The sequence below is a fragment of the Enhydra lutris genome, unplaced genomic scaffold (genome assembly GCF_002288905.1).
Source record: "Enhydra lutris kenyoni isolate GAN:26980312 unplaced genomic scaffold, ASM228890v2 scaffoldscaffold23, whole genome shotgun sequence".
NCBI lineage: Eukaryota > Metazoa > Chordata > Mammalia > Carnivora > Mustelidae > Enhydra > Enhydra lutris.
The window spans coordinates 6,280,703-6,293,688 of record NW_019154107.1 but is presented as its reverse complement, the minus strand read 5'-3'; the positions used below and the strand labels follow the sequence as shown (position 1 = coordinate 6,293,688).

The following is a 12,986-nucleotide window of genomic DNA, read 5'->3' as shown; positions in this document are numbered from 1 at the left end:
GGACCCTGAGATCATGACCTGAGCCGAAGGCAGCGGCTTAACCCACTGAGCCACCCAGGCACCCCCTCCAGCCATTTCGCACCTCATCTCATCCTCATGACAATGGGTGTGGTCCAGGCCAGCACGATTCTAATTACTTGGGTTCTCACTACAGTGGGCTCTTCACCATTACCCCAGCTCCTGCTCTGGCTTCCCTGTGGCCGGGGTGGGTCCTTTTAAAACCAAAGTCAGAATTCCTCAGTCTGGGACCCAGAACTTCAGAGGTAAAGGAACTCTCCCAAGGTTTCTCTTCTCACAGTAAAGCCTGAAGTTCTCACATGGCCACCAAGACCCTATGTGACAGTTTTCTGTCAACCCTCTGGTGACTTCCTCTTAACCCCTTCCCCCATCCCCTCCCCCGCCTGTGACTCCACTCCCGCCACCATGGATGGCCTTCTTGCTCCTCCTCGGACATGCACTGCCTGCTCTCTTTTTGAGGTGCTCTGTCTGGAATGTGTTTGCCCCCGATTTCCATTCACACAGGCCCCTCCCTCATCTTTCAGGTCTTCTTGAGGCCTTCCCTGAGCAGCCACGTTACAACCGCTGTCCAGGTGCCCAGCCACCTCACAGCCCCATTTGCTATTGTTTTGTGTTTATTTTTGCTCACAGATTGTACTTCCTTCTGACATCCACATATTTTGTTCATTTTGTTTGTGTGATTCGTCCTCATGTCGAGGAGGACAGGGATTTCTGTTTTATCTCCCACTGCCCTTCTGTACCTTGCACATGACCGTTTGCCTGAGAGAGAATGGACACTTAAATTTTGTAGCTGTGGGAAAGGCAGGCAAGAAGGCAAGAGTCCTAAGAACCAGCAGAGATGGTCCTCTCCATGGCCACATCTCACTGCCCCCGAATTTCCCTCAGCTGTTCCCCATATATAGTCCTGGACGACATCAACTGTAGGACCAGTCTGTGGGGACCGGTGTTGTGGGGTGGTGGCTCTCCTTCCTGCTTTTCCTTTTTGTTCCCCTGCCACATCAGGTGACTAACTTAACAGATGCCTTCTCTCAAATTTCTCTCTAGAAGCAGATGTTCCAGGAAAGGAGTAGCCGGATGCTGCAGGCCTTGTCCCCGAAGCAGAGCCCTGTGAGCAGCCCTACCAGGAGCCGGTCCCCCTCCCGCTCCCCGTCGCCCACCTTCTCGTGGCTCCCGAACAAAACCTCACCCCCCTCCTCACCCAAAGCAGCCTCAGCCTCCATCAGCAGCATGAGCGAGGGGGATGAGGATGAGAAGTAAAGGCTTCCAGCAGACAGCAAGGGCCGCACCGCACAGGCTGGGGCGAGGTGGGGTCACCAGGTGTGCCTGGGTGGGGTTGGAAGGGTGACGGTTGCAGGAGCTGCAGCTCAGCTAAGCGAAGGCCTGGGGACCAGCTTTCCCTCAGGCTCCACTCAGCATAAGACTTGGGCTCTGCATGGAGGTTTCAAGCCGGACGACCTTTACAAACCTTCTTAGCAGCATCTAGAATCACTACTTCAACCTTGCTACAGAAAGATGCAGAGCACCCCCAGGAGACTTGCACTGAGTCAGGTGTCTTCTGCTTTGGTCCTTACACCCACCCCTAACAAGTCCACCACCCATGGAAGCGGCTGTTCCCTCAATCTGCTACTTCCAGCTCATAAGGGCCCTGCACGTTGCCTCCTACCACCCAAGCTCTGCCAGAATAAAGTTGTTTCCGATAGAGGTGGCAAAGTGCTTCTGAAATAGTCAAGTGAAAGACCAATTCCAGTCTTCTCAGATTAGCTACTGAGATCTAATGTTGCAACACATCGATTCTTTGCAGTTCTGGGAATGTGGTGCATAGACAAAGACATGCTTTAGATCAGATATATAGAAGGTCATCTAGCATGAACCTTAACTTCTTATTCAATGGACAGTTCTGTTGAGGAGAACGCCACAGAAGGCCTAATATGGTCCTGGTTCTACTTTTCATCATTGGTTTGACTTCATGGTTTCCAGAAATTACCTTAACCTGTGGAAAATGCAACAAAGAAAAACACTGTGTGTGTGTGTGTGTGTATGAATGAAGAGGAGCTGCTTTGCTTTGGCTCCAAGTTTAGCAGATGGTAAATGTCTCCTGGAGCTTCTCCTTAAAGGATGCTAACTCTGGAATGGCTTTTCCCATTTCTGACCAGTTAACAATTTCATAGGCCTCAAGTAACAGTTTGATGTACCAAACCACATAGTATACCAATAGGGGGTGCTACCTGCACGTATCTGTTCTCTGTATGCTCCACATATGCTATCCGGGGTGTATACCATATGCAATATGAATGTATGGTGGTAGCCTTCTACCATATATGCTCCTGCTCTCACCTGAATCCCCCGCTGAAATCCTTGGTCTAAAGGACTACCTGGTTCCCTTGTGACTTGGGCACTTTGTCAAAAAATCAACCTGGATTCCTGTAGAAATGTCTTGTCCCAACCAGGAAACGAGTATGTTGTTCTCATGGCCTCCCATTATGTTTTTGGCTGGAGGGAGGCTCTGAAGAGCTTCCCAGAGCACTACGGGAACCTCGGTGTGATCTCAGCATTGAAACGGACTACGTGGTTATACGGTTATCCCCAGCCCTATGTTTGCCAAATGGGACGAAGAGCCTAAGCATTGCTGAGTCGTTTGAAGTTACTGTCCGCTAATGACAGGGAGGAAAGGAGCCGGCAGAGTCAGGGGGTAGAATCGCGCCCCTAGGTAGACGAAACATTGCCTGTCTGTGCCAGCAAAGCCAAAGGGAGAGCTGGGGCCTAACTGAGCAGAGGCCCAAACCAGCAACTTGTGGGCAGAGCTCAGCATCTCCTGTGACAGAAACTTCCCTTTTCAGAGGCCTTGGGAACCAGCCTTTCTGGGAGACATATGGGGCAACCAATGAAGGAAGGTGGCATGTCTTTCCCCTTTTGTCGGGGTTGAACTACCTCCCTGCCCACCTAGAGATAAGTGGTGTTTGCTGGGAAGCAAAACCATGCAGCTGAGCTGGCTTGGAACCCCCTTGTCCTGGTTCGCTCCCCAGGGTTCTGTTGAGCACTCACGTGGGACAAAGAGCTGGCGGGAACGTGGCATGTAAGAAGGAAGCTCTCTGTAGCCAGGACCTAGAGCACTGATCTGCAGAAGGAGTGAGGCCCCGGTTTTCCACCGTGCCTCTCTGCTCATTCCAGCTGGTTGACACGTGGGATAGTGCAAGGATGAGCACAGCCAGGCAGGGCGAGGTGGGGAGAACAAGGGCAGAAAAAGGGAGCAAAGAGGGACCTGGAGAGAGGGAAGGGAATTATAGAAAATCTGTGATCTCAACCCATTTCTGGACCTCACTATGTGGGGGCAACTGTTTTGGGAAGGCCTTTTATGTGCTTATTCTATCACCCAGGGCAGACAGACCCACTCTTACTTGAATTGTGCTCTGAAGCAAATCATGTGGGGCTCCACCAGGCCAACGCGGTGTTTGCAGGCCTTCCACACCATGCTGACAGGTGCCCCTTATGTGACTCAGACTCAGTGCCGTCACAGCTGCCAACGATGGGACATCAGCAACACCTGGCTTATTCCAGAGATGGGCTGAAACCACCCACAAACCTTTCTAAATCTCACCTCATGTCTCCATGCTGTCCTCTAGTAATCCCTCCCCACTGTCCTCAGGCCATGAGGCTGAGAAGGAATGGGGGCGGGGATTCTACAACCCAACCCGTAACACTCCCGGCCGTTCTTCCCAGGAGAAGATGCGGGTGCCGTTCTTTTGGGTCAACGGTCATGGGCCGCAAGTGAGTCAGGGCTGGAGTGAGAGATGTACAAATCATGTGCAGGCTTGAAGAGGCAAGCGGAAATGACAGAAAGCAAGGAAATGTCCCTTCTGCCCTAGAAAGGGAAGGAAGCTTTAGACTGAGGACTGCAGAACTGTACAGAGTGTTGTAGAAGGAGGGAGCAGGTTAGAAGAAGGGTGGGCAAAATCCGGCTGGAAGCGGGGGAGTGGAGGAGCAGGGGCTTTCTGCTCCCTTTCAAAGTGTCACTCACCCCTTAACAGGTGAAGAAGGGAGGCTTCCTTTCACAGACACCCAAGGTTAGTGACTATCCATGCAGGGTGGGGTGCCATGTCCCCGAGATCCCCCGTCCCACCACTTCTCCATTTGCTGCCACATCCTCTTCCCAGGGCCCTGAAATCAAACGTTCACCCTTCCACCAGCTAAAACACACAGGGGAAACTCTAATAGCCTAGCCACACTGAATGGCCCGTTTCTGGCAAGCCAGCTCCCGTGTGCCAGGACCTCAGAAAAGTAAAGGAAACCAACCTCAAGAGGAGCAACCCTGAGACCCAAGACTGCCTTCTGACCTGCTCTGTGGGCTTGCAGTCTTGCTCCAGGCCTCGGGCTGTAGTCACTGTGAGTCCATCCCTTGAGGGGGGACAGGAAGACTGTGCATTTGTTTTCTTTCCATCTTCAGGACTTATTTTAGCACCCAAGCATACCCCAGAGAGAGAGACGGGATGGCGTAACAGACACAGCTGAATCAGATGAGCCGGTTTTGGAGCAGAGATGTTCCTGCTCCTCAGGCATCCATTCAGCACTAGTCTAGGCCACCAGACCTAACCCCCCCCCCACCCCTTTTTAAAGAATCAGCTCATGTGGCATTTGCAGACTTTTTTGTTTTGTCACTGCGATGTGTCCTGGGACAAAGCCATAAGAAGAGCATACATAAGACTCTGCTGTACATACAAGAAGACGAAGACTCGTCTGGGTGCAAGTACGACCTTATGCCCAAGCATTTGCTCTGGTGCTGAATTACGCGAACTACTGGAATCAGGCCTCCACCCCCAGCCCCTCGTCCCTCCCCCACCGCTCCCGCTCCCCAACAGAACACAGCATTCCCACCTTGTTTATAAATAAAGGGACGCATCATTGCACTTGGGCTTGGCGTGCTTCTTAAGCGTGCTACGGTGTTCCCGCTCCCGTACTGTAGCTCGCTGGGAACAGACCCACCGGGAAGGGAGGTCGCACTGGGGAGCCCAGGCGGGACCTGGAGCTGGAGGTTCCACGGCTGACTGGCTCCCTGACCCCGGCCAAACCACTTCACTTCCGTGGCCTCAGGCTCGGCTTTTGTCAAGTGAGGGGGTTCATGGAAATGACCGCCGAGGTCTTTGCCTGGAAAGGCCTCTGAACTTCGGACGCGGCCTGCGCCATCCCTACGCTTCTCCCGCTAGACCGCGCCGCTACGCGACCGTGAGAACGGGCTTACCTCTCACGCGGCGGAAAACTGGGGACGCAGCCCCCCAGGCGCCTGGGACCTCCGCGGCTGCTGGCATCCGCGTCCCCGCCTCAGCCTCCACGGGCGCGTGGGCTCCGCCCCCTCCCTGATGGGTCCACCTGCAGGCAGCTTCGCAGCTGTACCTGAGCGGTGGGGCGGGGCCGTTTCCACCACGTGCCGGTCTTCAAAAGCGCCTTTGATTAGAGGGAAGCAGAGAGATGGGGGTAGAGGCGCTTAATCAGGATCCCAAATGCGGGCAATGAGGGCCGATGTTACGGTGCCAGGAACTGGGAGCGGCCCTCCGCCGGCCGGACTGGGGGGATTTCTATGAACTCCAGCTGGTGAGCTCGAGCCGTGACGCGGCCACAGTTCTAACATCAGCTGGGACCCTAGAAGAAACAGCCAGGCCTGTATCCAGCTAGGGAATCCATTTAAAAAACACAATACCTATTATTCATAGACCATATTAGTCGGCTTTGCCACCCAGATCAGACACGTTCTTGACAGGTCGTAATTACAGTAACAGCCACAGGTTTCTTCTTCACTTCGTGATACCTCAGAAAGGTTCTCAAGGGAAAAATCCGTTCTAAAGCATAATAAAATTCATACTGAAGAACTCTAACAAGTGCCCAGAAAAGAATTAGCTTTTGTTAATAAACAGAACCCCTGGGATAAAAAGGTACACTACCAAAAATGTTTACATACAAACCACACACACACACACACACACACACACACACACACACACACACACACACACTCCTCTGGTACGGAGCCTCATTGGTTACTGGTGGTGAATGTTTAAGTAACTTCCTCAGGTATTCAGCAGGAGCGGTTAGACAGACTCCCACGGAGGTGCCATTCGGATAAAGCATGACGGGTCATCAGCCCCGAAATACATACCCAGTGACGGAATCCTTTAAGAAATCCTCAAGTAAAAACCAATATACCACCAGTAAAATCTGAAAAAACCATTAAGAGCCTAAATACGTGTCAGCGCTAATTATCTTTGTTAGGCCCAGCTGCACTGCCGTGACTTATATTTAAAAAAATACCTTATTAGCTGAATCTCAGCAGCTGCTGACCAAATGTGGGAAACTTGAGAGAGCTTTAGTGCAGGGTCAGCTTGTCTCCTACAAGCAATTCTTGCTCTCCTTACCTTCACGTCTCTCTTGGGGGGCAGGGAAAGGAACTGATGTGCCAGGTTACTGTACTGTATTCACAAAAGCGGAGTTCTGATGGAGGGATTAGACTTAACTAAAATATTTGATATGTAACCTTCCATTTTAAAAGAATTAATGAATCTATACCTGAAAGAGTTGGGATACTTTACCCTTTCCACAGGGACCTTTTCAGCTAATTATACTTGCAAATGAACTTGTCACTCGAAAATTTCCAAGTTGGAAGAAAACCTGTCATCTTCTGCCATGCATGTGGCAGGACATGACTGATTACATAGCTTGAGGAGGGAACCTGTCTTTCTCGCCTGGTCGTCACGTTCCACTGGACAGATGTCGATAAGACGCCATTCACTAGTCTGTCCACAAATCAACACGAACACACCTGAGTCAGTGATTCTTTTTTTTTTTTTCATAACTGGTACCCAGGAATTAACATGAGTAGAAAGAAGTTGGAGAGGTTTATATGAGTTTCCTACTTCTGTCACCAACTCGGTGGCTTAAAACAACACAGGTTTACTATTTTTCAGCTCTGGAGGTCAGAAGTCCAAAGTGGGTCTTACCAGGTTAAATTAAGGTGTCGGCAGGGCTGGATGCTCTAGAGGAGAATGTTTCTTACATTTTCCAACTTCTAGAAGCTGCCTGCTTTCCTCGGCTCATGGCCCCCTTCCATCTTCAAAGCCAACAATGGCCAGTGCCATCTTTCTCACAAAACACGACTTCAACACGACTTCCGCCTTTCTCTTCTACTTAGAAGGGCTCTTGTGTTTATATTTGTCCAATGGGGATAACGCAAGAAAATCTCTCTACCTTAAGTTCATCAACAACTTTAATTCTTCTTGCCATGTAATATAACATATTCCCAAATTCTGGGGATTATGACGTGGACAGCTTTGGGGAGCCATTATGCTCTCTACCACAAGGTGACTGAAGATAATCATCAGAAACCCTTGAACGTTTTCCCAGTTCCTGAGTTGAGAAACTGTAACCCTCATGCAGATATTCTTTTTAACATTCCTGTGTCTACTCATGATGAACCTGCTTAAAATATTTCTCCCAAGTCTTGACGTCTATAAGAGAAGCACAGAATAAGTATAATGGAAGATGTCTGACTCAAATGCACATGCTAATTGGTCCACGAGGAGAGAAGTGTTGGATCCTCAACTCACAAACACAGAGCCATGGCTGGTAGAGAAGGAAGTTTAAGAGTCCCCCTGCTCTGTTCTCTGTACCTATCCTCCAATTTCTACTTGGCTATCTCAAGAAGACAAGAAGCAAAAGGGCAGCTAACCAAAGCCTTTGATCATCAGATACATTCCTGCTGAAACAAGCCCAGGAATACAGTTTTTGACTATCAGGCAGAATCTGTTTCCTGTCTATGCTCTGCCTGGTTTTTGGTTGTTCTGGTCCTTGGATGTTGACCTCAGCCCCTTGAATCTAGAGCTCACTTCCAGCCATCCAGTATCACAGTACCCCATGCTCCTTTCTAGAGTCACTTGTTTTCCTCTTGTAGCCTTTTGTTTTCCTCTTGTACCCTACATTCCTGTCTGGAGCATTCAGTACACGGTCCCGGGAATGCAGGGATTAAAGAGGACACAATCCTGTCCCCCACCGCAATTTCAGCACAGTAGCTTGATTCTCAACCCTGGCCTCTCCTGACTGGCCCTACTTCTGACTTCTCCGAGCTCTTGATAAACAGTCCAAGTTTCGGATTCTGCCAAATAGAGTTCTACATTGATTTTACTAACAAGTGATTTCGCATTATTTTACTCATCTCTTTGGGTGCGGGTGCTCAAACTTTCGCCAAGAGCAAGGACTACCAACTCTTACTCAGAGTAGGGGAAAATAAGGAGATTTTAAGTAGATTTCCAGCTTCTTAGAAACCAGTCTTGGAGGATGCTGAATGAAGGAGGCTGATGACGTCCATCCCTTAGCTAGACCCATCAACAGTAAGGCTCTAGGTGAGCTGCCAAAGTCCCAAGGCATCAGCACACACTTTCCTTCAAGGCCTTCACAACATGTGTGGAGCCTGGGCCAGAACTCTATGTGGGCAGAGCTGTTTGATGAATGACACGACCATCCGAGGTCTCACCCTAAATTCCTTGATTGCTGCGTGATTGACGGGCCTCTCTCACCTGGATAATGGGGCAATATCTGCCCTCATAAACTTGCTATTTTGTTACCAGTCGAAGACCTAGGAAAAGAGCAGCTTTCATATAGGAAGTTCTGTTCCAATTACTGTGCAAGGTGACAATAATTATCTCTAACTTTAGAAATAATTACACTATTATATGAAGCTGTTACTAAGGAACTGTGGAAGCTTCTGCATCCATCACTGTTATTAAAAATCATTAACATGTTTATTTTGTTTGAGGACTGACAAATTCTGTTTGGACAAGAATATCAGAGGACAGTAAGAGTACCATTAGCTTAGAGTTTCTTGTACAGTAAAAAAAAACAGCAAGGCTGTTAAGCTGCCCCAAATTCAAATCAACAAGGCTGATCTCTTCTAAGTATTTTTCAGTTACCTGTGAAACAGGACATCAGTAAAGCTGCAAGGACCCTGGGCCCCACTCTGTGTGAGGGAGACAGGATTTGCTGCTGCCAGCATTCTACTGATCTCAAAGGTGAGTCTGTAGTTAGGACCTCATCGGCGGTTTTCAACCCGATCACATGTTGGAATCTCCTAGGGACTCCCGAGGGAACTCTTAAAAAAGTATTTCCCAGGGGCGCCTGGGTGGCTCAGTGGTTAAAGCCTCTGCCTTCAGCTCAGGTCATGATCTCAGGGTCCTGGGATCGAGTCCCGCATCGGGCTCTCTGCTCAGCGGGGAGCCTGCCTCCTCCTCTCTCTCTGCCTGCCTCTCTGCCTACTCGTCATCTATCTGTCAAATAAATTTAAAAAAAAAAGTATTTCCCAGAGACCATCTGATGGAACGGCTCTGAAGTAGGGTCCAGAACTTACAGATTCCAGTAAGACCAAGTTGAGATCCTCTGGGCTGTACTTAATACTTCAACTCGGGGAACAAAGGGAGTCTCAGAGAGTAACTGGATTTAGAGGTTGATGATCAATGGCTTGTACGACAAAGACGCGAACTGATCCACCATACAGAAATGACAGGAAAAGGTCTAAGTATCATTTGCTTATCCGAAGAGAGACTACTAAGGTGATAAAAGTGTCAGAAATGGGCAATGGGCAAAGGATTCATTTTAAGACCAACATTTAGAAATGCCAAAGGTACTGTTAAGCACCCAGCCCAATGACTGGTGAAAATGGGTGCCCAATGTTAACCCCAAAATTCAACAGCATGTAATGGCTATTTATAGCTGCACTGTCCAACACAGTAGCCACTAGCTACATGTGGCTTTTTAAATTTAGGTTAATACAGGGCGCCTGGGTGGCTCAGTCGGTTGAGCATCTAACACTTGATTTCAGCTCAGGTTCTGATCTCAGGATCCTGGGATCCAGCCCTACCTCGGGCTCTGTGCTCAACGCTGAGTCGGTTAGTTATTCTCTCTCTCCCTCTTCCTCTGCCCCTCCCCCCACTCACACACATGCTCTCTCTGAATAAATAAAATCTTAAAAAAATAAAAATTTAGAACACAATTTAACTTGAAAGTTCAGTTCCTCAGTGGAACCAACCACATTTTTAGTGCTCAGGTGGCTAGTGGCAACCGTATCGAACAGCACAGATAAAGAACAGTCCCATTATCGCAGCGTTCTCATGGTAGACAGTGGTCTACAGGAAACCTTCCCAGAGGCAACCCCTCCTACATGATGCCTTATGATTTATTCATGTTATCAAGAGTCCATTGATGTGTTAGCATGAAGGGAACATCTGAAAATAGCAGATAATCATTTGCAAACATGCATTAAGTCATTGGAAAACCTCAAAGAGAGTGAGAAGGAAGTCAAAACATCCACTGGGGGCAGTGCACTGTAGTGGCTTCCCAGAACCACAGCTATTTCAGTTGGAGAGTCTCTTGGTAAGTCTAATCCATACGGGCCATATGATTTCAAAACAGGGCCAGAGTGGCTATGACAAGAACGCTATTTCCTAGTTGTGAAGGATGTGTTAGTACAGTGGCTGACTTTTGGTAAAATTCAGAGAGATTCTTGAAAAATACAAAAGCTATGGTTACTTTCAAGAGCCACAGCTGTTGTGTGCTTTGGGCAAAATAGATCACAACATGAAAGCCGGTGACCAGTACCTGCTTCCTATTTTAGGTTTTTTGTTTTTTTTTTTTTTAATTTATTTGACAGAGATCACAGAGAGAGAGAGAGGAGGAAGCAGGCTCCCCGCCGAGCAGAGAGCCCGATGCGGGGCTCGATCCCAGGACCCTGGGATCATGACCCGAGCCGAAGGCAGAGGCTCAACCCACTGAGCCACCCAGGTGCCCCCTATTTTAGGTTTTAAAGAGTGCCATAAAACAGCAGACCTGGAAGGAGCTTTGGAACCATAGGGTCCAACTCCCTAATTTTATAGACACAGAAACCAAGCCACAGCAGAGTCAGGGCTGATGTGCTGATTTCCTGAAATTGGCATGCCCCAGGAACCATTCAAACCCAAGCTTCTTTCATCGAATTTTCTAGGTCTGTTTTTTAGCAATAAATACACAAGATAGCAGGTATGTTGCTCTCAAATTTTAAAAAGACCATTCACCATTGAATGTTGCTTAAGAGAATGACGCGCTGGTAAATAACACAAACACCACGCCTCTTAGTTCTTCAGCAAGTCCAGAAGTGCAGTCACGTGTCTTTGTGGAGGCCCTGGGTCCTGGTGTCCGTGCTCCCCCAGTTCCTCAAAAGACACCATGGAACCAACAGCCCTTTAGTTGCAAATTTCAAGTTGTTTATCTTCTGTGTATTCCATATGGCAACCGTTCCCAACTTAGACTTCTTGAAGAATTCTCCCATGGCATTTGTTGAAATATAGATTCTGAAGCCCCCAGCCCAAAGGATCTGAATGGAGTGGAGGGAGAGCCCAGGAATCTGCATTTAACCAGCACTGGTCATTCTGGTGTAGGCAGTCAATGGCTAGTGAGACTCCATTTGCCCAGCACAGCCCTGGTTTACACCTGTTTCCATGCTTCGCAGTATAATTAGTAACAATCCTCTTTTCATGTCAAAACTTCCCGGCGTGGACAATATATGGTCCCCTTCCTCTGATCCATGGATCATATTTTGAAAAATATCATTAAAACTATTTACTGTTAAACGGCGCCTTTGTTTTGCCAACTGGATGTTCCCGGCTACCGAGAATCCAAATAACCTACAACTCCAATGGATCGTAAGATCTTAAGTAATATCCTTGTCCATGCCCAGCAACTTAGAAAGGTGCCTGGTGCTGCTCACTTAATAAATTTCAGGAAGTGAGTAGAAGACGAGGCTCAGAGCGCAGGAAAGGACCACGCGGACACACAGTGAATTGCAACTACCGTTTTATTGTTCGATGATGTTGGTACAGAATTGTCCACGTGCTCCGGAACTAGCGTGGCTATGACACACACCATGCATGGCTCTGCAATTCACGGGGAACATTTGCCGAGCCATATGCTTCTCTGGCTGTGTTTTTCCAACAACCGCAACAACAGAACACGTTTCTCCACAGAATGTGAGGCTGCAAATGACCTCAAACCAAAGGCATCCCTCATTCACAGCAGGGTGTACTAGCCAGGCCACAGAACAGCATAGAACACGAGGGGGCTGGATTTCACTTTATGAATCACAAGGCAGCTCGTGAACACTGGACACACGTGTACATTTACCACTGTGACGAAGGGGGACAGATGCACAAAGTGAACCAGGTCAGATTTGGACTTACAAGTACAAAAACTGTAATGAACTTTTATTTCATTTAATATTCTTCTTTTGTCACATCAGCTATGATTCCCAGCGTAGACACCACTTTTGTGCGTCAAAGAGTTACGATGAAAAACCGGCCAAGCGAGTAACTTTACATTTAAATGCAGCATTAGGTATGTTCATGATGCTATACTGGACCCTGCAATGACTTCTTTTATTTGGTTCAAGCGTATCTTAAGTAGTTGCAACTTGGGTGCTAAATCTGGAAATATTTAGGTTACAAGCACCTGTGTACTTCTGTGCGGACGTGAACTTAGAGCGACAGATGAAGCAGCCGTTACCACCTCAAATGACTTGACCTCCAGGGAACCCAGCAGAGACACCGATGCCGGTTGGCCAGAATGCTCAAGCCGGGGGCTCCGCTCTGTTAAGCGCAGGTCGCGCTGCCAGGGACAGGCTGAAGCGCAAGGCCGGGTCTGGCTCCAAGGGTGGCTTTCGCCTCTAGCGCACGGCAGTATAACAGTATAAGAGACTGATCGCTCTAACGAGGAGCATCACGGAAGCCGAGGGGGCACTAGAAAGCGACGCCCCCAACCCTGAAGTCCACTTCAATTTTTAAAATACTCACTACTTTCTATTTTCTAGGTCGACCTTGCCCTGGCTGTCTACTCAGAGTCAAGACACATTTAGGTTTGGTTTAGGAATCATCTGAAGCATATGCACAATTACTGGGTCACAGTCACAT

The 12,986-nt window shown here is 48.5% G+C and overlaps 1 protein-coding gene across 1 annotated transcript in view; it reads left to right on the top strand.

Moving 5' to 3' along the window:
• The window catches only part of LOC111150513 (phosphate cytidylyltransferase 1, choline, beta), a 93,731-nt gene extending 91,677 nt beyond the window's left edge, over window positions 1-2,054 (top strand). Inside the window, exon 8 of the mRNA XM_022508001.1 lies at window positions 1,063-2,054. Within this exon, the coding sequence (XP_022363709.1) occupies window positions 1,063-1,275 (213 nt within the window). The 3' untranslated portion in view covers window positions 1,276-2,054. The remainder of the gene's footprint in view (window positions 1-1,062) is intronic.
• Window positions 2,055-12,986: the final 10,932 nt, after the last annotated feature.